The following is a 26,684-nucleotide window of genomic DNA, read 5'->3' as shown; positions in this document are numbered from 1 at the left end:
CAGAGAGATCTGAGTGCAGTGGGGAATAACAGGCAGATACCTTTAATGCCAAATCAGATAAGCTCCTCATATCTCTTCTAAGCCGCGAAAGAGCGCAGAGCTCTTCCACAGCTCCAAATATATCCCTGTTCAAACTTTTGTCTCCGTAGCATCAACACTCAATATACTCTTCCTTTCACAACCCTCACTCTGTAATACCATCTGTCAAAAGGCTAAACAACTGCACAATCCCAGTTAATGATGTGTGATATCCAGTGATGCAGTGGTTAAAAAAGTTGGGTAAACCCTACAATTTCCAGATCAGCTCCTATATAACTTCTTAGTTAGCTAGCTAGCTACCAAGCTGGCAGGCTAACACAGCATTAGCTCTTTGGTCATATCTGATATTAAATATTTGAAACTGAGCTGAATAGCTGGTTAACATTTTGAATGAATATAGAATATGTACTATTTCTTTATTTTATTTTTTGGAAAGGGGGTTGGGGGGGGGTGGTATTTCCTAAGCTCCATTTTTATTTGTTCCATGCATTCAGTGAATGGAACTGGGCCTGGGATTTCTGGACAATGTGAGGTGGGATCTGAACATTTGACCAAAATAAAATCTGGAGCTATATGCATGCAGACTAATAAAAATCAAGAGTAAAATTCATATTTTTAAATATTACATGAATGAAATGTTAATTTACCCTCCATTCTATCTGAGGTGATATCAGTGTCATATTGTTATTGGTTAAAAAATGAATTTGGGCTGATGTCTCATGGCATAAGGCCAAAAATATATAAATGGACCTCTTCATCAAACATCTAAAATTAAAAGTGTTAATAACAAAATCTTATACCGTGAGAATATGCCCCCTGTTCCTGCAGTGGCAGGTTTTGCTCTTCTGGAAAAGATTTAAGCCACAGATACTGGAACACTGCCATGAGCATGTGCGCATGCTCAGATGACCTTGGTGACTTATCTGTGAGTGTTTTGACAAGTCACAGACCTTCATAAAGTCTGCCAAAAGTACAGTCATTTTTGCCAAACCCCTTCAGTACTTAATCATTAACTGTCAAATGTAGTATTTAATAAAGTGCAAATACAGCCACTGGCTACTTTATATGAAACATGTCACTTGAAGTTCCATCTTGCGGGTAAGTAGTTTGGGACTGTAGCAAGTCCCAAACTACATGAATACCTGTGAGTCATCAGCTAGCAATTTGTCAGTGGTCAGACTACCGTAGAGCACACCGATTTGTGTAATATAATAAAAGAAATAATTAGTCCATTTAGCCAGTGTTAAAGTACAGGGAAGGTGTTTCTAATAAAGTGGCCAGAGTGTTTAAACACAGGGAATGTGTTTCTAATAAAGTGGCCAGAGTGTTTAAACACAGGGAAGGTGTTTCTAATAAAGTGGCCAGAGTGTTTAAACACAGGGAAGGTGTTTCTAATAAAGTGGCCAGAGTGTTTAAACACAGGGAAGGTGTTTCTAATAAAGTGGCCAGAGTGTTTAAACACAGGGAAGGTGTTTCTAATAAAGTGGCCAGAGTGTTTAAACACAGGGAAGGTGTTTCTAATAAAGTGGCCAGAGTGTTTAAACACAGGGAAGGTGTTTCTAATAAAGTGGCCAGAGTGTTTAAACACAGGGAAGGTGTTTCTAATAAAGTGGCCAGGGTGTTTAAACACAGGGAAGGTGTTTCTAATAAAGTGGCCAGGGTGTTTAAACAAAGGAAAGTGTTTTTCTAATAAAGTGGCCAGAGTGTTTAAACACAGGGAAGGTGTTTCTAATAAAGTGGCCAGGGTGTTTAAACAAAGGAAAGTGTTTTTCTAATAAAGTGGCCAGGGTGTTTAAACACAGGGAAGGTGTTTCTAATAAAGTGGCCAGGGTGTTTAAACACAGGGAAGGTGTTTCTAATAAAGTGGCCAGGGTGTTTAAACAAAGGAAAGTGTTTTTCTAATAAAGTGGCCAGGGTGTTTAAACACAGGGAAGGTGTTTCTAATAAAGTGGCCAGGGTGTTTAAACACAGGGAAGGTTGCTGAGGGTCCTCAGCTGCAGTAAATTATGTAACAGTGACTGGTGACGTGTAGAAGTTAAAACTGCTGTGTGGTCTGTGTACAAGACTAGGGTTTGATTCCCTGTTCAGGTAATAACCACAGCACAGTGCACCAGTGACCGCCCTTATCTAAGACCCCCAGCACCATGTTAACCCCCTGTGTGACATGGTCAGAGCTCAGTCTCTCTGTATAAGAGATAATATATGTAATGTATAAATATCAGAGCAAAGTGTGGTTTCAATTTTTTGGCCATAGTTCAGAATAGTTCACTACACATGCCTTCATCAGTGTGGAAAAAGTAACAGCTTTGTCTCTCTGCGGCACAATGAAGAACACAGTTCCTCCGCTCCCAGCTGCACGCTGCAGATATGTCGCACTCCAGAGAAAAGAAAATACTCAGGAATTAAGAACTGTTTTGGAAATGTTTATATTTTTATAGACAGAAAGAAAGGAACCAGAATCTTACTCTATGTCATGTGGTGCATATAAAAATTATTTTTAAGTGATCTGCTTTTCTCTGGGCAACTTCCCTGCTGAGCTGGAACACTGGCTGCTGCGCACGCTTTAATTAAGCTGAGTGTTAGAATGAGCTACATTTCCACCAGAAACACACACACACACACCAGCAAAAAGCCCAGTCTATTTCAATAAGAAAAGAGAAAACCTTCCCTCTTGTGTCTCCCCTCTTCCAAATTTAACTCAAATCCTAATCACTCCCCTCATCCCCGAGGCTTAGTACACCGCCTCTTCCTCAATCTCCTCCTCCTCCTCTTCCTCCCACCCCTTCACCCCCCACCCTGCCTCAACTTGCCCTCATTTCCACTGAGAGAGAGAGAGAGAGAGAGAGAGAGAGAGAGAAGGAACAGAGGAGTAGCTCATGCTCTTTGATCTTTATCTATGGTGCTGCATATCTATTTTGGGATGCGCCTAAGCTAAACTGATGATTTCCTGCTCTTCATATGTGCTTTGTGAGGTGGGATAGAGAGTGAGTGAGTGAAAGAGAGAGAGAGGCTGTGCTGGAGAAATAAGGACAGAGAGAAAGAAAGAAGGAAGGATGAGAATGGAAGGAGAGAGAAGTGGAATGAGGAGGTGATGGTAGAAATGATAGAACCCTGACACTTAAGAGTGTTGAGAAATTGCAGGGGGGAGAGGCTGGGAGGAGGCTGAGTGACAGTCTGTGGAGCTGAAGTGAGCGCACCGCTGTGTCTTTAAGGTACTTGAAGCTGTCTGTCCAGTCAATGACTGTAATTTCCCCAATGAGCACAGCTTTAAAAAAAAAAAAAGAAAAAAAAAAAAACACCTTAATATCTTCCCACCATTAGTCCTGTCAGCCACGTCCCTGTCTGTCGCTGCCACTGCCCTAGTGCTGCTACCTCTGACGGTGCCGTGGAAATATGAAAGTTTTTTTCTATATTCCTTATCATCTGAAATCTACACTGGTGAACTGGACCCTAACCCACTCCCTCACTCATAATCCCACCGCCTCAGACGGGCAATTGAAGGATTTCCAGAGGTGTCAAAGGGTCACGACCGCCAAGACGCCCAGCAGCCTTCAATTTGCTTGTGGGTAGCATTTGAGTAAAATGGTTTTACAATTCAGTCTGCAACTCATGACCATTTTAAGCAATTCCTTCCAAATGACACCGTGCCTGAGACTAACCAAAATGAGACGGTGCCCAAAGAAGCGGACGTATTTCATTTCACGCAGCAAAGACGCTCTGGTGCTCTTAAAGAATAGGGCAGAAACCCTAAATCAGAGAGAAGAGTGAGCTGAAAAACACCCTCAGCTTAAAAGCTTTAACGAAGTCTGATGAAGACGGATGATTAGGAGCAACAGTGAGACGGGCATTCTGGTGAAAAAAAATGAACGTGAACAAATGAAGGAAATTGAACTGCAGACTAGTGCTGGGTAATCAAATCAGAAACAGAGAGAGAGAGAGAAAGAACCTAGATAAAGATGAGTGTGACTGAGCAAGAGTATGTATGTACTTTATAGACAAAGATGAAGAGAGGTAGAACCAAGGCAGATGAAGAGAGCTTGAGAGAAAGAGAAGGATGGAAAGATGAAGAGAGGAAGAGAAATGTAGAGCAGAAATAGAGGAAAAAAGGAGACAAAGATGAAAGTGACAGGCAAAAACAGAAAATAAGTGAGGGGAGGGAGAGAGTGTGGGAGAGAGAGAGGAAGGCAGAGAAAGGATGGGAGAGAAGTAAAGAAAGATACTGGTGAGAGAGTAAGAGAGAGCAATCATGAAGAGGGAAAGAGCAAAGCTGAGAGCGATAAAGAGAAAGGTAGGCCGAGTGAGAGAGAGAGAGGCAGAAAGAGAGTGAAAAAGAAATAGTGAGAAAGAATGAGAGGCAAAATTACTGTGAGAGAGATAGAGTGAATGTGTGAGTCACAATGAGAACAAGAGAAAAGTAAGAGTGGGGAAAACAGAAAGAGATGGTGAAAGGAAAAAAGAGGAGGGAGAGAGAGAGAGAGGGAGAAAGCAGTGTGTGGAGGGAGATCTGCAGGGTGGCTAATGTGCCTTGGCAGGAATCACTAGCTCTTGGCCTGAGCTCTGCTTGAGCGCGAGAGAGAGCAGGTAAAACAAAGGAGCTGCAGCTAATCGCTCCACCATGGCCCCATTTTGCTAACGTTCTCCTTCTCTCCCACACTACTGCACTCTACTGGAAACCAGCAGGTTCCTTAACAGTACAAATAAAGAGTGGTGTCAGGGCAGCTCAGTCTGGGAGAGTTTATTCCCAGACCTCTGTGGGACTGTAACTGAGAATCTAAAACATAGCTGCAAATACAATATCAATACAAATTTTAATCTGACACTGAAGCACAATAAGCTTCTCTGTGTCATAGAGGGTCCCTCATTTATCATATTTCACTGAAACTACCATCAGAATCCAAAACAACATCTGGGACCATACCACCAGAGATTATTGGATAAGGAAGAGAATATTGGGCTTGTTTTTTTACACACAAACACACACAGAGCGATGACTGGGCTCTTTACGAATCAATTATAAAATCTAAAGGGGTATAGTTTTTTGGGAATATTTATTTATGAGTCAGGCCTGTCTGAATACATTTAATAGTGCTTTGTTAAGTAAGTTTTAACACACAAAAATATCAAATTCCATTAATTATTAACTTGCGAACTGAAAACTGTACTGAACTTAAAAACAGCAATGGCATCAATTAGTAAACAGAACTAATAAACAGTTTTTTTGAAAATCTGCAATCTCACAGACAGAACACAACACTAATAAATATGGCAAAAAAAGAGCAGAATGACTTGAAACTAGGTTAAAGTTGGACTAACAAGTATACAACTAGCCATGAGGGAAGGGCTTTCAGTCAGTGTTAATAACTGACCTTTCACAGCGTAAATTATTTAATAATCGAAGAATCTGAGCTCCAATACTTGAGCTGCTAACTGGCTAACAGAACTAGCCGGTATCTGCGCTTAACCAACTGTCAAGTTTTATAGTGCACTCCATTGGAGCACAGAATTCAGAAATATATTTGGTTCAGACATATGGCAGTTAAATGAAAAGGAGTAACAATAGAAAATCAAATTGATTTTTAACCCTTTAAAGCCTGACATATTAAATAATAACACAATAAAATCACACGTGGCTAAATCTAAATGTTATTAATGTATAAATTTTGGATTATATAATTTCTGAATGCATCATATTAAGGCATTTACCAATTTTTTTTTTTTTTTTTTGGTCTTTCATTTAGTTCACTGCATCAGGTAAAACAGTTCTTCAGACTTTTTTTACAATTCTGTCTTAATTTTGATTAATTTCAATGAAACAATCGATAATCAAATGATTGTCTCTGTTCTTCAGAACTTTTCAGGAAAATGTAACATTGAGCCGATGAGAGGTCCTTGACCTATGAGTACTCTGTTCTTCTCTCTGACCTTTTTACATTTCATATACAGATGGTAATAAAACACCAAAACCACAAAGGCTCTTTTTTGTTGATCTGCACAGCTGTGTTTCCATATTTAGAGAAACTAAAGTTGTTTCTGTTACCGTCTGAACCTTGGCTTGAGGTATGAGGTCATTCTAGAGACCTCCCACACTCATCTGTATCATCATCTTCTTCCTCTGAATCTGTCTCACGAAATCTATGTCGACAACTGAGCGAACACATTTTGCGCACACAAAGGCTTTTGGAAAACTAAAAATACATTTGTTTCATAAAAATATTTTGTAAAATTGTCTAAACATGTTTTGCAGCTGTAAAGAACAGACTGAATTTTCTGAATATTTATTAAAATTAATGAGGATTTGACAGGTAGAATACACCTGCAATGGAATATAATGGAAATGGAAATACAATGGAAATGCTTAGTTTTACTACAAGTAACATCATATAAATCATACCTGTAGTTGCTTCAGTTTAGCAAAAGAAGTAGCCTTGAGATTTCCTGTGATTTCATGATGATAACAACAACTTGTAATGGTTTGGTAAATGCATGAAAAAGCTTCCACTTCATTCACAGTGAACACTTGTCTCAAAAGGATGGAAGTTTGTTTCAGTATTTCTCTTCATTAGATGATGTAAGAGCCACCTCTAAAGATCAAGTATCATATTTGATATGTTTGGCTTTATAGGGTTAAACAAATTTTTTCCCCCAAAAAAATTTAAACTCAAATAGTCAATTAAGCAAAAAGTCAGGCCTCCACCCTACTAGCTAATCTAGCTGAAGTGTAAACAAGCACATATCACAATCCTTTAAATCTAAAATATTAGTTGGACTAAATTTTGAGCAAGCTAGATGGCTTACACAATAAAAAAACAACAACAGACAAATCCACAATTTCAATGTGGTATCTTTGCCCAATTCCTTTAAACATTTAAGTAAGCACCATATTTCTGTCCTTTGTCATTAAAAGGGTCATTATTTGAAGTCATTTTAAAACTCAAAACTCTACTTTGCCTGTGCCTTTATAGATACAACAGTGGTCTTAAAGTCCAGTTGTGTTCCCTAAAGGTACATTACATTCTCTTCTCCAGAAAGAGGTGAATGTTTGTAAGATTTCACTACAGAACTGTGTAAAATACAAAAAAACATAATACAAGTACTGAGATAAAATTCATTCATTGTCTGTAATCACTTATCCAGTTCAGAGTCGCAGTGGATCCGGAGCCTCACTGGGCACAAGGCAGTAACACACCCTGGAGGGGGGAGCCAGTCCTTCACAGGGCGACACACACACAAACACAAACACACACCTACAGACACTTTTGAGTCACTAATTCACATATCATTGAGGCATGTGGGACCGTGGGAGGAAACCAGAGCACCCAGAGGAAACACACGCGGACATGGGGAGAACACACCAAACTCCTCACAAACAGTCACCTGGAGTGGGACTTGAACCCACAACCTCCAGGTCCCTGGAGCTGTGTGACTGCAACACCACCTGCCACCCGGAGATGAAATTGAGTGTATGAAATAAACACAACTTTTAACTAGTACCGAACTAACAGTACTGAATAAGTACCCTTGAGGGTACCACTACAATGACCCTTTTACATTTCTCAGCTGAAGGCTCAAAACCCAACTCTCACTCGACTGAGACTCTAGAATTGAGAACTGACTTGTAAACATTGCATCCAAATTTGTCCTAATGGACACAAGCTTAGCGTGGCAGGTAGAGACCACACTAGTTAGACCAGGGAGTTTCCCTTCAAGCTGAATTATGACCAATCCAGAGGCCTGGCTTTGCTCTGCTCTGCTGTTAGTTTGGCAAGGGGCCCAGCAAGGGCCAAGGGGGGCCTTGATCCAAGCACACCCTGCCATTATGCGGTCCATTCTGGACCCGAGCAACTGCTCACTGAAGCCACAAGTGTGCCACAGAAGACTGAGAACGTCCCTCCGTTGCTATGGCAGTCACTCACTGTTTACTAGCACCATCGATGCAAACTCAGTTCATGCCATGGGACTGAAACCAAGGCCTTTCAACAGTCATGGCCTCTCTCTCCCTCTCTCTCAAAGTGACTCTGGCTGCATAGTTAGTAACTTTCACATGCTCTGCTGAGAGGTGGTTCCATAGTGTTAGTATGTTCCTGTTCCGTCACCTTAGGAACAATAACCCCCAACAGCCAACAGACAACCAACTTTATCCCTTCGCCAACTCAACTCTCACCATGTCCTTTTGACTTCATAGTCTTCATCTTAAGCCAAGGACTTCAGCAAACTGAAGCGTCACAATTTATCTTTTGAAAATAGGCGAGAACAAGCAAACGAAATGTCATCAGTGGTCCCGTCTCCAAGGAAAGACCGCCAAGTGAACGACAAAGTGAACTTTTAGAACTTCCTGAGCTTACTGCTTTGATTAGGATGATGTGAAGGGCCCCATCACCAGAGCATGTGCTTCAAATAGTCCAAGTCCTCCATGGGGACTGCGGCACCTCCTGCATAACCCTGATGGAGCCGAGCTGCAGACAACATCAAGGACACAAAAAGAACATTTCTGAAAAGACAGGAATTTGAGTCTTTGTGGTGGTGACCCCTTTCCTTTCACCTCCATTCAAATGAAGAGCACGCAAAGCCAAGAAACAAAATCTCCATCCATCATTTTCAGTTTTTGCAACACTCTCCTTATCCAAGGGCGAGGAAAGCAGAATGGAGAGGACTGGAACGTCCACAGGCGTACCACAAAGGACAGGGTTGAGGCGTAGAGACAGAGAGGGGGAAGGAGAAGGAAGAGTGGGGCCATACTGGAGCCAGGGGACAAGGGGCCAAACCCATAAGAGAGGTTCAAGGGCAGTTCAGACCAAGTCTTGGAAATGCAAGCATTAAAAACAAAACACCATCCAAGTGAGCTCATGTGAGTGTCTTGGGGGAATAAAATGAGTGGGAAAGCAGTAAAGCAGTTAAAGAGCTCTGCAAGCACTGAAATCCCAACACGTTCCAAAGCAGAAAAACTATCAAGGTTGACATCACTGAGATCCAAGCTCCACTGAGAGAGCAACAAGATCTGGGCTAACGTGAGCGATTGAGGGTCTACTTTTTGATGTGCAGTACCTTATGAGAGTAAAAGTTTTTTAGGCAACATTTCTGAAAGTCACGGAAGTAATATTGCAAAATTTTGTGGAAACCTAAATCCGGACCTTGGATTCAGGTGCCAGGCCTGGGTTTTAAAATGGCCAGCTGGTGTGACACAATTGCTACATTCACACAGAAGGTAAAAGTGGCTCAAATTTCATTATCAAATTTTATTTGTTGTTTTACTGTTGACACTATTCCCACCCCACTTCCTATCTGCCACCACCAAAATTCCTGTTGAGTCCTACACCTCAACATTAAGGTTGCTGTGGCCATTTATGATCGGATCAGCAACCAGCTCTCCTTATCAACTACGGTTACACATTGAGCCCTGCCCATGTGTACCCAAACCAGCCACTGTATCACTAGGTCTAAACAGTCTGTTCAATCAAAAGTGCTTTCATTTTGAAATGAAGGAATGGAACCGCGCTGGTGTTTTACTGTGCAGTGCAAAACACCCCTTTATTTCAAATTAGATTATTATATTTACTAAACATAACTGAGTGAGCGACTGCCTGAATGAGTGACTAAATGAGCTCTTAAATGTATTTTTTTAAAGCAAACTACATGCCGTGCTTCATATCTACAAGAAAATTGCAAGAACTTATGAGGATTAATGCCTCAACACTGGTTCTCGACACAACTTCAAATCCTCCACAAACCAGCTTTTGTGACTCTTGGCATGCATGAAAAGAGATCATCCCCTGAAAATGGCCTGTTGATAGGACAGCACTCTTCTGAGACTGGATAAAAGGATAAAATTAGCTCAGAGAAAGAGCTAAACTGAGGGTTCACTGAAAGATGCAGAGGGGGAAAAAAGAAAATGACCAGAGAATCTAAAGTCAAGAAGAAAATGTCATCTCCTATTACAGACGTGTCTTAAATGTAAAGAGAAGGAGAGAGAGGCCAGCACTCCCACTGCTGCTAATGCCTGACCTTCAAACTGTTAGTGGCGCCAGAGTAACAGCCTCTCTGCCACGATGGATAACCTTTATTTGTATGAGTGTTTTTTGCTGTAATGTGAATTTGACCGAGTTAGCAGAGCTGCCTCTCTGATCTCTGCGAATCTTTGATTTTTCCCTCAACCACCAAGCTCCTGACGCATGTGCCCAAAGATGAATAGAAAATCAAAGTGTTCACCTTCCTAGTGGAAATCCTTGGCGTCTTGGAGACAGCTGAGACGAGTGAGAGCCAAGGCTGCCTCCAGGCCGCCATCACTCCAGCTCAGACGCGCCAACTTTCCATGACAGTGGCACGCAACATCACAGATCACCTCTCACATGTTTGATTCTGAGTGGGTGACCTTAAATGCCCGTGGTCACTTCTGGAAGAAACCTACCTGCAGTGTACTGCTACTATTTGCTTAACCTTAGCTGCCTTAGCAAACATCCATCCCATAAACCGCTAATATGGGTAAAACCTGGATTAGCAGGTTCTTGTGTGTGCAAATCAAATACCTCCAGTGTTTTTGTGTGTTTAGTGAAACCCTGGAATCATCTGCCTTGAAACATGTACATTTTTCTTTGTGATTCATGTGTTCCACATGGTCTAAGTGCACTGGCCAGAACATATAGTCAGAGTTAACAGACTAATGCTAACTATTAGTAAAAGCAGAACAAACTGGGGACAAGGCCATGGCAAAAAGAGCAGCACCTGTGTCAACACAGCTCCTTAGGCCATATTTACAGAAGCATCATTAATCTCGCTGGACCGACCGCTGTCTCTTCCAGAGACACTGTAGGTTTACAGAGAAGATGAAAGAAGACAGAAGGTAAGGGATGCGGAGCAGCTCTTTAACTCCAGGGCACAGCTCAGGAAGACGGGCAAACTGCTGTCTTTGGCAAACTTAAAGCTAATCTAAACTTCTCTTGCTAGGGGAATGTATGAACAGTCCCAGCTTAACAGAAGGTACAAAAGAATTCTTAATTTCCTACAGAACACTAATGGGCAAAAGTGTTTCTTCTTTTATTTAGTTAACAGCCAAAACTTATTTTAGATACATTATTCATTTTTTATATTTTTAATTTACATAGAGATATATTTCTGTGCAGATGTTTTGGGTACTTGAGAAAATTAGATTTAAAAAAAAGCTATTTATCTGAGCAGTAAGAGTTTATTTTAATCGTGTCAATAGTTTGGAAAAAACGAATTGTGTTTATTACCACAATATTTTGTGATTAATCATGATTAAAGTTAAAATGCTGGCACTTCATTGTATATTTGGGAGGGAGAAAACATGTAGTGTGGTAGGCATGACAAACTGGCAAGTGATGAACAAGAGGAGGAAGGAGGGATAAATATGAAACTGAATACATATTTCAGCAAAAATAAAATGTAGTAGAGATGCTGTGTTTACATTGTTAAATAAAACCATTAATATGTCACTGGTCTCTGTAAAAAGAGTAAATTGTGGCCAAATTTGGTAAAAGTATTAATTTGCGTTAAAAAAAAAAAACACAACATCATGTGTTAAGCACTAGTTTACTAGTATATTTGCTAAAATCATTCTAATATTAGAATTAATAGAAATAACATTATTACAGTAAGTATATTCTGTATGTGAATATGTTATGCTTTTATTACGGCTTTTAATTTGTTTGTGTTTGTATTTAATCTAGTTATTATTTACTATAATAATTTGAATAGTACAGCATTTGCGAGAACTCAGAGCTCAAACGTCAACACCTCTGAATGTGTTAAGTATTACTTGGATGGTGAGAGGCAGAAATACATTTTAGAATGAACTTTGGAGGTGTGGAAAAGTATTTCAAAGCTCAAAGTATGTCTGCCAAACAGAATGGAAAATATAAGGCAAAGATTGAACGTAAAGTTTGAAAACATTATTTGATGAGCTTCCTGTGCATTTTTTTTTAGGTACATTTCTTTCCCACTACTGAAAAAATGAATGCATTAATCACTGTTTTTAAGTGGTAATAAATGCAGGGGATGTCTTGTTTTGCTCAGTATTATACGTCCTTCATTAAAAAGTTTGTAATCTCATGCTATGATACATTAATCTCAGCACGCTGTGTTCCCTCTTCCTCAGTAGTCGGGAAAACTGTTATTAATCCTGACAAATAAAAGACTCCTAGATTGGTTTAAACCAAGAATGACAAAAATGTCCCGTCATCTTGAACGAAGCCTCTTTCTTGAAAGGCGGATATTAAGAGGCAATGAGAATCTCCATGAAGGACAGTGAATGGACGGTTAGTCCCAGCATATCCCAGAAGACAGAGGCTCTCTTCTCCGCAGCTCACTCTCAGTTGGCATGATTTCACCCACAACTGGATAGGCTTTACTCTTCCTCTCCATCCCTCCCTCCTTTCCTCTCTCACACTCTCGTTATGGCATGATTTGCATGCCTTCCCCCAGTTCCTAAACGCCAAAACAAGAACACCATTCAACGGAGAAGAAAGCCCTGGTATGGGCATGAGGGGTTTGAAATGTACCAGAAGATAAACTTCAAACTCCTGCTGATTTCCTCGCTCTTGTATTTATTTTGGTCTGTGATGACCAGTCTATAGTTCTATCTAATTAAATAAAGTCAGATCACCTATAATAAGGTATTTTTGCTAAAATAAAATGCCTTAAAAGGCATCTTACAACATTCTAACTGAATCCTCATAATGAGAACTATCAGCTACACGGACCAGATTTGAGGTGATTATACTTGCCAAGATTTCATTTGTGTGTGTCCTTTTGGCTCGGTGTATTAAACTGGTAGGACTAATCTCCAGCTCTTGGCTCATGCTGAAATCCTGCCAGGGAGCAAGAGAATTGAACAGCTTTGGAAAGCCCCTGGAGTGTTGATTAAGTAAGTTCTGCTGTGCAAGTTGCCTGCAGCAAACTTTGCTTTCCAGCGATGCATTAGTGTTAATGGCTTGCACCAATTTGCAGGTCGTCCAGCTAATGCAAATGGAAGTGTACATATAACATCACTCTGCCCACTGTATGACCTCTAAATTGTATTAGAGAGAGGTTTGCACGTGTGTGAGTATATGTGCATCTGCATGCTTGTGTGTATGTGTGGTGTGCGTGCGATCGTGTGAGGCTCTTCGCTTTGTATGCACTTGACAAAACAGTTACCCATCAAAGACAGAGTGCCTCCAGGAAGAGTTACTAATATTAGTGTGTCAGTGCAGTGGGCCACTGCAGTTTTGTTGCATAACAATGATGACCACCTAAACACAGTCTCTCTAAGAGACTGTCTCAATCTGTTCTGTTTCAGACAAAAACATGATGAGAGGATATAGGAGCATATCATGAGCTGGTTTCCTGGACTAGGATTATGTCTGCAACTGCACTGGAAAACCAATGGTGATTTACCAGTATAAAGCTTTTGTACTTCAGATTCCAGCTTAATCTGAGTGTGATAAACCAGTCCTATACGTCCTCAGGAGAAAATGAGGCTCATGGCAACCTGTTAACAGGGCAAAAAACATTTATACAACAGTCAGAGAGAAACTGGAGCTTAATTCTTTAAGCTTCAGTAAAGTCTTTGCTTTAAATAAGAACAAGCCCCAGTTCAGCACGAGAACCCAGGAGTAAGGAGTGAGAAGCAGGAGCTCTAGTTTTTAGCCATTTTAACTTGGTTCTCTTTCTTCTCCGGTATTGTTTTTGTCATACTTAGTCGGTACTCTTATTTCTCAAGGCACTCATTAATATGTTTTGCTCTGTTTAACCTCATCATTTCATTCTCACACAAACATAAGTCCTGTGATTGGAGAGTCCCAGAGAAGGAGGCGGGCCAACTTTACTGTGCCTGCAGTCTATGTATAATGAAGCATAAAATCAGAACCACTTATTTTATACCAGGCTTATTTCACAGTATGCAGGTTGGGAGGAGCTCTAGATCTCCAAATAAGACACTGTCTGCGAATTTCAACTGTGGTGAACTTTGACCCATAAATTTGCATCCCCCTACCAATAGCGCTGCTGCTCTGGCTATGTGACCTATGACGCATCTGTCTGAACCAACATGGAGGAAGCACTGATTGTTAGAGTTTCAAAACAGATGCTATGCTAACACTGCCGAACCAAAATGTAGGACTGTTTACACCTCTGATTCTGTCTCCAACCTTAGCCATGCCCATTTTGCCGGCGATGCAAAACACACAAAAGTTAATGCCTTAATGGATCTATTAAACTGCTAAATTATAGAATATATAAAAAGTTATCTTGCTGGTCATGGAACTGTAACTGTAATGAAGTCCTGCATGTCCATCCTATGTCCATCAAACATTGTCAAAAGAGTGCATCTGAAATGTCCTTGTTTCTCCAGGCTGTTAATCTGGCAAATTTATCATGACTGTCAGCAGCTAAAGTTAAAAGAGTGACATGTTTCATTGTATTACATTTTTTCTATTTCTAATAATTCTGACTAATTTACTGCCATTGCCATTCTCACAGCAGGTACTTGTGTTAAGAATCTTTACTGCACATACAACCATACGCCCCTGAAAGCATGGATGCTTGTTTCTTTCCTTTAAGCTTTCCTTTAAGCTTGTGTCATCCACTTGTCTTCTACCCGTCTGAAAGCCTATAAAAAAAGCAAATATAAACCAACGCGTCTCTGAAAACAACCACAGAAACATAAGACAAATACAAGAGGCATCACATTCCAATCGTACTGGTGCATTTCCTTCAGTGGACATTACACTGAGGCAAATGTAGCCAGAGGCTTAAGACCACATCTAAAATGCACAGCCGAAAGGGGATATAAAATAAGGTCATAAAAAGCATGTGTCTTCTTTACTGGTGATCATAAATAGCTAGTGAAAGGGTGATATTGAGAAGCAGTTTGAACTGGTTTGAGCTTTTCTCCCCCCGATTTTTATAAAGTCTCTGTCCTGAGCCACCACACACCAGTGCAGACAAAAACAGATTTATGGCACAACGTTCTCCCGTGCAAAGGAAGTGTTTATCATCATCTGCAGGACTCGTGAAAAACAGACATACTGAGGACACACAATAGCAGTCTGAAACAGCATACATACACATTAAAAGCCACAGCTTCATGCTGGCTTGGCATCGCTTTGAGGTGGAATTGCAGGGATGGGGATTTACATAGAAACACACTCATTGTTCATGACCAGGAGGGGTTGTTGCCAGTCTTGAAGGATGCCGCTCCTTTGATATCACAGTTAGAGTGTGATCACAGAATGAAAATGCCTGTTCAAAATGCACCAAGCAGCAAATGATGAACTGCAGGCGAAATGCTGTGTGAGCAAAGCCGCCGACCTGCATTTCAAATGATCTGGGAAAAAAAAAAAATACACGCTGCTTATATAGCACTTTTAACTCAAAAACAAGTTTAGCTATTCCAAAAACATATGTGGGCTTTGTGTTTCTGCGTGGGAACTGTGCTAATTTGCATTTGTTGGAAAATCAACAAAGCACATATGTGCAAAGGTATGTACAATGCAACACAATGGAATCAATTTAATTTCATTTGCATAGCTTATGCAACATTTTAGATTAATATTCTTAATGGTGTCTTGATACATTTTGCTTTAAAACTGGAAGCCAGATCAGATTTGACCAAGGTCAAATGCAGAGTTGGGGTAATGTGGTAACAATGTGGTACAATGTGATTACTTATCACAGAAGAAGAGTAACACACTCCAGATGTAATTTTTGTAAACAAATTACAGTAACTAATAAAATCCTAACATAACTTAAAATCTTAATATAACATAAAATAAAATTTGTTTTAATTAATCTGTGTGCATGTGTGTGCTACCTGCAACAGATGTTGCAGTGCATTTTGAACTGCGAATAACATCAATGTAAAATAACTGCTGCAAATTTGGACAACAATCTTTTGAAGCATCTAATCTAGCTTAAATTAAACAGATGGAGAAAGAAGACAACAGCCCAACCACACAGAATACATTATTATTCAGAAACCACACACTCTGTGCACTTTACATAGTGGTAGATGTTTTTGTACAACCTTGTATTTTCTCTTCTACCTCAGAGCTGATAGGAATGTGCAATGGTTTTAGAGGGTAGCTTTTACCAGTGAGATTACAATTATGACTAAATAAATAATTGGTCATTTGCGATGGATTGTTTTGTACACTTGTCAGTGGGCTCCAGGTTTGTCCCTATAGGCAGACGCCTGTATGACACCCTGGAACATCCCACAGGCCACTATCTCCGAAGGCAGTGCTGACCAAGCACAACTCAATCTGGTCTGTTCTCCAAACACCTGACTTTCTTTTTGTAACATTAAGATACTGGTTGAAATAAACCCTCTTTTTTTCCTTCAAAGAGGAAAACATTCATCTGCTTGATTGTTTCTCATGAATAGCAATGCTTTTAATTTTCAACTGCCCCCTAGGCAATGGCTATAAACTGCCAGTTTAATGCACATGCTAGCTCTGGAAACAGGGGCTATTTATCTCAGAAACATTAAAAAGCTACAGTACTGCAGAGATTAAACACATTGTCGGCCCTGTTTATAGGATGTGAAGCCAGTCCAATGCAGAATTAGTTTAACGGGTGCAAATTCGCACCCACTCGGGAGCTCTGCATGGGAAGTGAATGCTCTACTTTTTTTCAGTGCACCAGGAAGAAAATCTGCCTCATGGAAAACTCCTAGTAAAGCCCTTCTTTTTAAATTTGATCTCAGCAATTTGGCTGCTACACTAACTGCACTACATCGGCATGTCACATGGACTTAACTACTTTTCCACCATGCTGGCTCTCCCATTGATTAATTGTACTGATCCAAAAAGGTCTTAAATGTGTTAATGTTATATGTTACAAATCTGCAACTAGAGATTTCAGTAATGCTTGCTAGGAAGTATCACTATGGTGTTAGAAGTGAACTTCTCTTAAGTAATAATGATTCCATGTCTAACGCTTCACAAAATAGGAGTGTATGACTTCATAACATTAGATTCTATAACATGTTAATTGTGGAATATATATTATATATTGTTTGTTAAGGTTAGTGACATATAACAACTTATTAATGCATTTTTAAAGTGTTATGAAAACAGGATTTATAGGAAGGGTTACTAATGATTTTTTAAGAGCTACAAAAGCTATTTTTAAAAGTTATAGTCCCCTGCTATCCCCAGTGAATCACAAGCTGGCATGCCATTTCCTCACCACTTTTTCTGGGGCAGCCACATTCAACTGGCCTACGTCCATCTGGGTTTTGCAGAGCCACTTTTGCTTAGGAAATTCTAATTGATGCCGTAATATCTGGAGGGCTTAATCACATTTTAAGAAGGTTAAATAGGTAAAATTGCTCCACCACATTCGCAGCCACAGTGGAGTTGAGTGGAGTTAAATCAGTGTGGGGGCCAAGGAGTGTTCTGCCAGAAAGTCAGTTGAATCCGCACCTCCCTGCCACAGGAGACGATGGAGCTTGATGTAGATTGAGAAACGAATGAGCCGCAGCTGTTCAGGTCCAGGGCCACAAACACCAAACTTAGCGCTGATTTTTCCTCTTTATTTTTTTTGAAGGAGAGGGTGGGTAACACAGCACTTCAACAGCTGCCAAGATGGAGGGTCCACATGGGACAGGTGGGGGAAAAGCTTCTGTTGATGCTTGTATTACTTATGAAAGCTCTCTAAAAATCAAGTGCACTGCTTTTTGTTTTTTTTAACTCTTCAGTAAAGCATCAACTTTTTGCTTTTATCTTTTTCCCTTGAAGGGTCAATACCCTACATTTGTTGTATTGATTTATTGTTTGTTCAAGGCCTACTTTTGAGTTTAGTTCAGGTTTATGCACCAATCCATTTTATATAATCCATTTTACATGACCACCACATTTACCCCTTAAACAGGAGGTATTGGTTAAACAATACATTGCATTTTTAAAAACAAACAATTTAATGAAATATCTAAGATTTTCTTTGGTCAAAATACCACTAAGATCAAGCAACACAGCACAGTTTATCCCCTGTCTTAACAGCCCTGTTCAGAATGGACATTTTAAATGACAATGAGGCTCACCCCACCTCAGAGCATGCAGCATTGAGAATTTAGTGTGAAGCTCTTGATTTCACAGTTTTGCTGAGTTCTATTTTTTCCACTTTCAAATTTGCCATCTTCACTGTGTCCTCTTATTTATCTGCTGTAACTTGGTATGTATTACACAGTTTAACACCCCTCACCCCCACACGCTTTCACATAATATGTGTTCTGAAATAAGCAGCCCACAAAATTTGACTGGGTGGTCTTGTTGCACAATTTATGGGTTGGTAGGCTCCAAATACCCAAATGAACATGTAACTGCATATGAAAATTTGCTTTTTCATAATATGACCCCTTTAAGCCATATAGGTTAAAGCAATGGCGTTCATATTTACTGTATCTCATTCAAAACTCTGAAAAGTGGAATCTGAATTCTGAATGTGTGCCCATATTCCTTCAGACATTGTCACAGCGCATCCAACAATAAAGGCAGCATTGTGCTTCTTTTACCTAGTGATAAGTATCAAGATAATACACAGAAATCACTGATTTCACATGTTGATATATTTCACCATGGCCAGTGTGAAATTAAAATTTAAGTCTGAATGTGTAGATGTTACACTATTAGATAAGACCAGGTTAATGATTCCCAGGTAAAGGACACAGCTTTGTGTCTGCAGCAGTGTACTGCTGTGTCCTCTCCGTCACTAAATATAGCCACAAATGAGGCAATGCAGCATGACCTGCACGCCTGGCTGCTGCAAACCCATTGATCCCAGACAAGAAGCATTCACATTTGATCTTTGAACAATAGTCTGATCGTTAGCCCTTCTTAGTAGCCTTGATTGGGGTAAGTCCAGACAAGCAGCCGTGTCATATTAACCACATAGCAAGACCTTTGAATTCTGGCTACAATAAATTGCCAAACATTAGGACACCTGCTCATCTGACCTTTCTTCTGTACTCAAGAGTATTATAGTGGGGTAGTCTCTTTTGCTGCAGTAAAACCCAATTTATACTTCTGAATCGACCCTACGCCATAGGCAACATGTCAACGCAGACCCTACGTAGACGGACGCGTACCTCTCCAGAATTATAACTATGCACTGCATCGACACACACCTCAATGACTGTGATTGCTCAGTAATTGGACGAACATTGTTTATGTGGAACCAAAGTAGCACAGGGAGAACTACTCTCCTCCACACTATAGAAACCACAGACAGCACAAATTCATGGCAAGAAATTTCCTCAGACATGGTTTGTGGATAAAAATGTTGAACAAAGGAAAAATAGAATAATAAAAGTAATTCTACTACACTACTACATTGTGTACTACATAATATGGAGGAAGATGTTTGAGACCATAGTGGTGTGGCAGTGTAACTACAGGAACCAATGCAGAAGTATAAACACTTACAATGGTGTAGGGCTCTTGCATAGTCTGCGGCATAGGCTCTGTGTTGAGTAAACGCAGAAGTATAAATCTGCCTTTAGAGTTACTAATCTTCTGTAAGTTTTACAGCAGATGACGAAACATTGCTGTGAGGATTTGATGTTATCCAGCCATGAGAACAAGACTCGGATACTGATTTTGGGTGGTGCATTTTGAATCCCAAATGATGCATAAAAATCTCATAAATATGTGTTGATGCTCTATCACTACAGAGAACACAGGTCTACTGCTTTACAGATCAGTGCTGGGGGCATCTATAGGTGGAATTTAGCATGGTGAACTATGTCCACAATATCTACACCTTAAAGTAGCTGAATAAATACTACAAGTGGTTTTTAAAAACTGTTGAACATAACATATCTCAGTAAGGAAAATAGAGACAGCAGCAGTTAGAATTATTTATATGCGCTAACAATCTAACTACCAGAACTGTGTAATCCAGCACGATGGTCCATTTTTCTGACTGAGAAAGAGAAACAAAGTAAGAGAAAATGATTTGCATTGGAATAAAAATGGAGAACAACTACTGTGCAAACCAGCCCTCCCCAAAAAAATTATCAAGGTTGTTGCCATCTACCTCAGGTGCTACTGGCCAATTCGGCATAATAATTAGGCCTACTCGTTAAAATGTAGCTTAGCTGTTAAGGTAGGTAAAAAAACTGCAGTCACTAAAGAAATAACCATTGCTCAATATATGCAAATCTTTAGCAAATTAGACCAGATGAGGATTGGATAAAGGTTGGCTGCCCTTTTCATCAGTAATGAGCATCGTTAGGGGTCAAATTAATAGAAAAGCACATTCCTGTGGCACCCAAGCAGATATTTTTCTGCTGTTCGGCAAGGCTACATTGTTAGCAACCCATTAATGTCTCAACCTCAGGCTTATTATTCAGCCATTAACCTTAAGACTTCTTGTTCAATAATGACTACAAATGATGTGGTAACTACTAAGTAAGTTTTGTAGCTAAAAGAGTGAGAAAGTGAAGTGAGGGTCCGCATACAGGCCCTTGCAGATAAAGAGGTTAATGGGGAAAAAAATTAAACAGAGATATTCCATGTATATTTTGCCCCTTGTTTCAGGATCAAACGGCACCATGCAAATTATGCAAGAACAGGTGAGGCTGGACTAAGCTTAAGGTGTAATTTGTCCTAATGAGCAAGGGATAGTATAATGTCTGTCTCAATCTCCAGATGATGCCACTCCATTTAATGACACTCAGTGTGTGTGGGTGGGGGTGAAGTGTGAGGAATCTCATTATCGAAGCATCTCACTTCATAATGCCCTCTGAATAAAGATATTCTTCCCTTTCAAAATGTGATATTAGACGCACTGACAGCTGTCATCAACTTTTATGTCCCATTAATGTCTCTAATAATGCATGCTAAACAGCTCTGTAGCAACTGGATTAGCTGGTTGCTAGTGCTGTAACTGTTCATTTGTTTTGTTGGCACATTGATTTGGCAATAACAAGCTTTGAATCCACCATTAATAACAGATTAACAGTTTTTCATCTGCTATTATTTCTTTAAACACACGTCACTGTGCTTCAGTATCTGGTGAGCAGTTTATATAGGGAGGATGATCATAGTCAACTCATACAAAGTCTACCTCAGTGATTTGTAATTTAACTGTTGTCCAGGTCTATTTTTTGCTAAAGTGCAGAACTCTATTTGTCTTTAATAGTTCTTTCAATGTATTAAATATATGCATGCTTGTTTTAGGCTGGAGTCTGAATGTTAGTTTTTTTTTTTTCATTTATATATGTTCATAGCCTACAGCAACCACTTTATCACACATTACAAACAGAAGGTTGTTAAATATACATTTTGCTATCTTAATCTTAGCATGTTGGTTGACTATGGGCATAATACAATCACATATCAAACTGGATGCTCAATGTTCAGCTTATTCGCATAATACTATAGTCCAAAGTGAAAGCAGAGTGTCAAGCCAGTGGTTTAATGTGAATGCTGTGTGTGTTTATAATGTTGTCTGATATAGCATGCATAATCCAAATTGCATGAAACATCTGAATGTGGAAAACAACTTGCATATTGCTCTTTCAAATGTGTATGCACGTCAAAGCCCTTGACTTAACCACCTTATCAAAACCCAGTAGTGTAATCCCACAGGCTTTCTTAGAAACCTTCAACCAAGTTGTTACATGCAAGCAATGCAGCAAGCAGTCATCATCAAATGTAAGCCCTTTTACACACTGTATCATACCACTGTAAGTATATGCTCAAAAAAAAAAAAAAGCATTTTTCATTACCTCTTCTGATGTTTCATCTAAAATCATGAGCACCCATAGGATGTTTATCTCCTCTTTACTGTGGTAAGATCCTCTACTGGGAACTTACACTTGGATGTAAAAACATTGCTGGAAGACTGTGATGGTATTCAGCCACGAGTGTATTAGTGAGGTCAGATACTAATATTGGACTAAAAGTTCTGGATCACAAATGGCTTGAGTCCACGCTTGGCTTAGAATGTATAGACATTAGGCTTGTAATTTTGTTGTGCTTACATAATGACAATAAAGCACCTGACTGAGTGAGGTGCTGCTGCTTCAGAGTATCCCATTCTATTGGGCAAAGCTTTTCTAAGTGGATTACTAATTAGAAGTGTCAACAAACTGTCATATAATGTATAGGGTCAGATTTTGTCATATACTTGTAATGTCATTTTGTTCAGTTGGCCTGCTAGCTAAAGCTGGGGTTACACTACACGACTTTTAGCCCGATTTTAACTCATTTAGAGTTGGACAGAGTTTGTGCTCATTGGCTGTAGTCTGCAGACTCTGGTGCAGTGTGAGTTGACAGTTGGAGAGAAAGCTGGGTAGTCTGTGGGGGGCTTCGACCAAATCTATTTATTTATTTATTTATTTTTGCCCCCAGATCACAGGTTTTATACCAGTTGCAGCATATCAAACATTTTCTATTTTTCTACCTGACTTCGGATGAATCTACATAGTGTAAACACTTCACCAACCCAAGTTTGAATGAGTCCAGTCAACAGCCAATGAAAACGCAGCACAGAAAGTAGACGCAGGCAGGAGATACAGGATACCTACAATTTCCACAACTGTAGTGATGTTCTACAGTGGATTAAATGGTCAAATCCTGGAAAACTAAAAGACATTACATAGGGCTAGACACACACATCCTCAAATAACAAGTATCTGTAACAAAACAACATACTAGGCCACATAACAATGCCTAACAGATTTTATTCCTACTTTATTATAATTATCCCTTTCGTTCTGGAAGAAACCACAACTACATTGTGGAGTCGTTACTGCTGCACGTCTGCTCTGAAACATTTAAGGTGGAACATAGATTCAAGTATGTGCTATTCGACTTATTTCCAGCTCCCTCTGCAGTGTGTAGAGACTGTGTGGACCATGTCTTCCCATCCATGACCCAAAGATATTTTTTAAGCTCTTTTCTTTACTATTTTCCTTTTTGCATCTACACAAATAGCAGTGCGAACAATAACTGCAGGGAGCAGTTGTACATCCATGTTTATCTGTGCCACCTAGGGAACGTGTGTTTAGTTCAGGAGTTTGGAGTCATGTAGTGTATTATCCCCACTCATGTAGGGTGTGTCTGACATTATTCATGTCTCCATAAAAATCTGCAAAATAAAGATGCCCAGATACAGAGTCTGTTTACAACATGCTCTGACTTTAGAAGACGCGCAGTATATTCAAGGATTAACTAGCAATAAGTTACTACACTCTTGTTATCAAACATCCTCAGCAAAGCAGTGGGTGGGAGCTAAAGGTGATGAAACTGCTGTTAACTAGTGTCTCAGTAAGCCGTTGGATAAGAGCTCTATCCATTTCAAAGGGTGCCAGTTGCCTGTCTAGGTAGGTAGCGCATTGTAGGGATCATGGTGTGATCAAATGAAGTGCTATGACAGGTCTCATGCCCTTAATCCATGCTGCTTCAATTGCAGAGATGTGGGAAAGATAAGGCCGACATTTTCTGCCTTCAGGACTCGGCATCTTGAAGTTCACAACCTCCATCATATTCCGGGGGCAGGGTGTGACCTTCCTACCAGTGACACTTCTGATTAAACACCTAATCCATATATCTTGATACAATCAGCACTGCTCACAATCATACTCAACAACTCTGCTTGGGTTGCTATTATTTTCTTGGCCCTAACCTTCCTACTTTCAAGCTTTCTTTCTGTTAAGCTCCAAATTTCCCAGCCTAAGGAAATCTTCCACTGTGTGAGCTGACAGTGCTCCATAGGGAGTCTTTGGCACTTGGTAACGATTGGCTGCGTGTAGCATGTCAGCCACCCAACGCACCAGCAATCAATAATTCACGATGAGCCCGTGTTTCTTCCTCTCTCTTACGGAGCTAAGAAATAGTTCAGTCACGCTGCTCATTATACTGAGCCTTGGGTGGAACTACTATAGGAGATCCAAGAGTGATCAAAGACTTACACTGTAAAACTGACCAAAACTGCACACAATGAACAGACAAGCCTTCCATACAGTCAGGGAATGCAGCCATCTTGGGACAGGCAGAGTTAGCCATCTGACCTAGTTAGCATATGAACACCCGCAAGCACAGTCCATGCCACTCCTCCTCATCCTGCCCAGCCAGACACTGAAAGGCCAGGGAGAAGCAGGTCCAGTACCAAGTAGAATATGATGACGATAACCTTTAAACATTGTATGATTTTTGAGCATTTAGTTCCTGGGTTTCCTATCCTTTTATCACATCAGATAGACTCTTAATCCAAAATCACTGCTTAGAATCAGTTACATGGTAATATTTAGACAGACAGCATTTTCTGAATCATCAAACCTTTGTTCACAGGTTTTCTACATACGAATAATGCAGTAAGAAATGTGTGACATTTTGGAACCTATTATAAAGTGGCATTACACCCTAAACGTAACATGTGTTATTTGTCATTTAATGCAATATTTTTAGTATCAGATTTACAAATCTTTGCCTTCTTGATTGGACAGAAATTGTGATTTTTATATTTGCTCATGTGTTCTTTCAAGAAAAGAATCAACCTGTATTTCACAAATATGTCCTATGAGTTTTGGGGACTCTAACAAGTTCCCCCAACCTTCAAAATACATCATCAGAAGGGAGTTTTCCCAACCTTTAATCTCGAAAATCACTTCCAGTGCCATTGGCCGAATAGCTATCTAAACAACAAATTAATATTATTATTTTTTCTTCATTTTGTCTTGTGTTAACCTGTAAATTTCTGTTTTAAATGAAGCAGCTTTAAGAATTCATTTGTATGTAATAGTGACCTGGAAATTGCTGCTGTGACGCCACAGCAATATCTTGATCCCAGTGTGCAGCAAAACACAAGGTATACTCTTCTAATATGATGACTACTTGATATTTTATAGTTTCACACACATATCCGCACAACATGTAAAGCACAAGGGCCACACATGCCAACACTTACCCCCTGATGCACAAGCCCCTGGAGGCTGGGGCATTAAAGGTGTTTGGGGCCCTCCAGGAGTTGGGGGCACAGGCCTAGGCCAGGGCTTCCCGGCAGGTAGGCCCACCCGCACCACCCCCACATACTCCACAAAGGTGCCCGGGAAGTCACCCTTCTCCTTGGTGCGCTCATTAGTGCCATGGAGCCAGCCCTTGGGAGTTTTCTCATCACCCTCCTGGTATTCTGGAGTCATGAGTGCCAACCTACTGACGGTGAGGAGGTCTCCAGGTTGCAGGGAGATGTCGTCACCCCTTTCCCGCTTGTACTCAAACAGTGCACGGTACTGAAAACTATCTGAGCTCATGATGTACACTTTGCATGAGCTTTAAAGTCCTTTTGCTGTATAAAGGTTCTTGATTTACGAGTGTCTCTTTAAAAAAAATCCTGTGTACTCCTAGTTCAAAACAGTCCTTGAAGCATGTCCTGAGAGTTGATGAACATTTGGATTAATTCCTCTTAGAGGTTACAAGTTCATGGCGATGGGGGGAGGCCAATGTTGTGTCCTTTCTGAATCCGTTCGACGGACCCTCGTAGTCTGTGGTGGTGTACACAGAAATTTGGATAACACAGTAACAGTCCCAGTCCCATTAAAAGAGGGAGTAGAAAAGGAGTGGGGGAAAGTGGGTGGAAGCGCAGATTTGGGGGCAGAGTGTGGACGTTCCTAAGTCCTGCAGAGCTGGCAGTAGCCCCCGGGTGGTAAAGTAACATTTATTAAATTATCCTCTGGTTTGAGATGTGCTCACAGTAAGACAGACATCAGCATGCCCTCTGTCCATTCATCCACACACTTAGTGCACTTCACTTGGTGCTCCAGAAGCTTTAATCTGCAACCTGAAAATGTGTTGTTTTCAGAAATGATTACAAGGCATTTCACTAAAGTAATTACATTATTCTGCCTGTCATTATCCAAACACTCAGCTGCATGCCCTTCATTATGCAACAATTTGGGCTATAGTGCGTAGTAAGCAACTTCTGCACTGGAATGGAAATAGCATATGCATTGCATCTGGCCGTTTTCTACATTTTCTTTCTAGACTTACATTCGCTAATAATTTCAAACCCAGAGACAGGGGCAGAGTACAGATGGAGGTGACTTGGGAGAGCATGACTGGGCTATTGGCAACTTGAGCATGCAGAGAAACTAGTCTAAGTGTAAAACTTACCTTCTCTCGCTCGCTAAAACTGTCGCGACCGCAAAAAGAAATGCAAACGCGTCCAACGGAAACCAGAAGGAGCGGGACGGCCAGCGAGGTCAGTTTAAAGACAGCACGCGTTTAGTTTGCCTCATAAGTCTGCGTGGCTGAGTCCGACTCAGACGTGCAGCCAGCGTTCTTTGTCACACCCGTATTCCGTCATATCCCGCCTTCTCAGCTCCGATTGGCTGAGAGCAACGCGCCTCCTCCAGCGCTATAGGCTGATATTCCCAGCTAGCGAGAAATCCCCGTACTCCAATAGGGGAAATCAGAGTCGTATATATACGTATATATATGGCTCTGGGGGAACTACTTGGCAATATGAACTGACAGCCAATCAAAACCCAGAAGGCGGTGCTTTGTCTAAAAGCGGGTGTAAAGAAAAACAGCCAGTCTGGAGTACAGTTGTACGTGTGACGTCAGAGCCCACGCCCCCGTCGCCTACCCCAGACAAAGTCACGGGCAACAGCGGGAGAGAAGTTGTCTGTACTTCAGGCGAATATA

The 26,684-nt window shown here is 40.5% G+C and overlaps 1 protein-coding gene across 1 annotated transcript in view; it reads right to left on the bottom strand.

The window, feature by feature from the left end:
- The window catches only part of pik3r3b (phosphoinositide-3-kinase, regulatory subunit 3b (gamma)), a 223,103-nt gene extending 196,819 nt beyond the window's left edge, over nucleotides 1–26,284 (bottom strand). The window contains exons 1-2 of the mRNA XM_066662909.1: nucleotides 26,151–26,284; nucleotides 24,949–25,818 (exon numbers count right to left, since the gene is read on the bottom strand). Of these exons, the coding sequence (XP_066519006.1) occupies nucleotides 24,949–25,291 (343 nt within the window). The 5' untranslated portion in view covers nucleotides 25,292–25,818; nucleotides 26,151–26,284. The remainder of the gene's footprint in view (nucleotides 1–24,948; nucleotides 25,819–26,150) is intronic.
- Nucleotides 26,285–26,684: the final 400 nt, after the last annotated feature.

This window comes from Hoplias malabaricus, chromosome 3, assembly GCF_029633855.1.
Source record: "Hoplias malabaricus isolate fHopMal1 chromosome 3, fHopMal1.hap1, whole genome shotgun sequence".
Taxonomy (NCBI): Eukaryota; Metazoa; Chordata; class Actinopteri; order Characiformes; family Erythrinidae; genus Hoplias; species Hoplias malabaricus.
The sequence above is the reverse complement of the archived record's forward strand: the minus strand, read 5'-3'. Positions and strand labels throughout refer to the sequence as shown.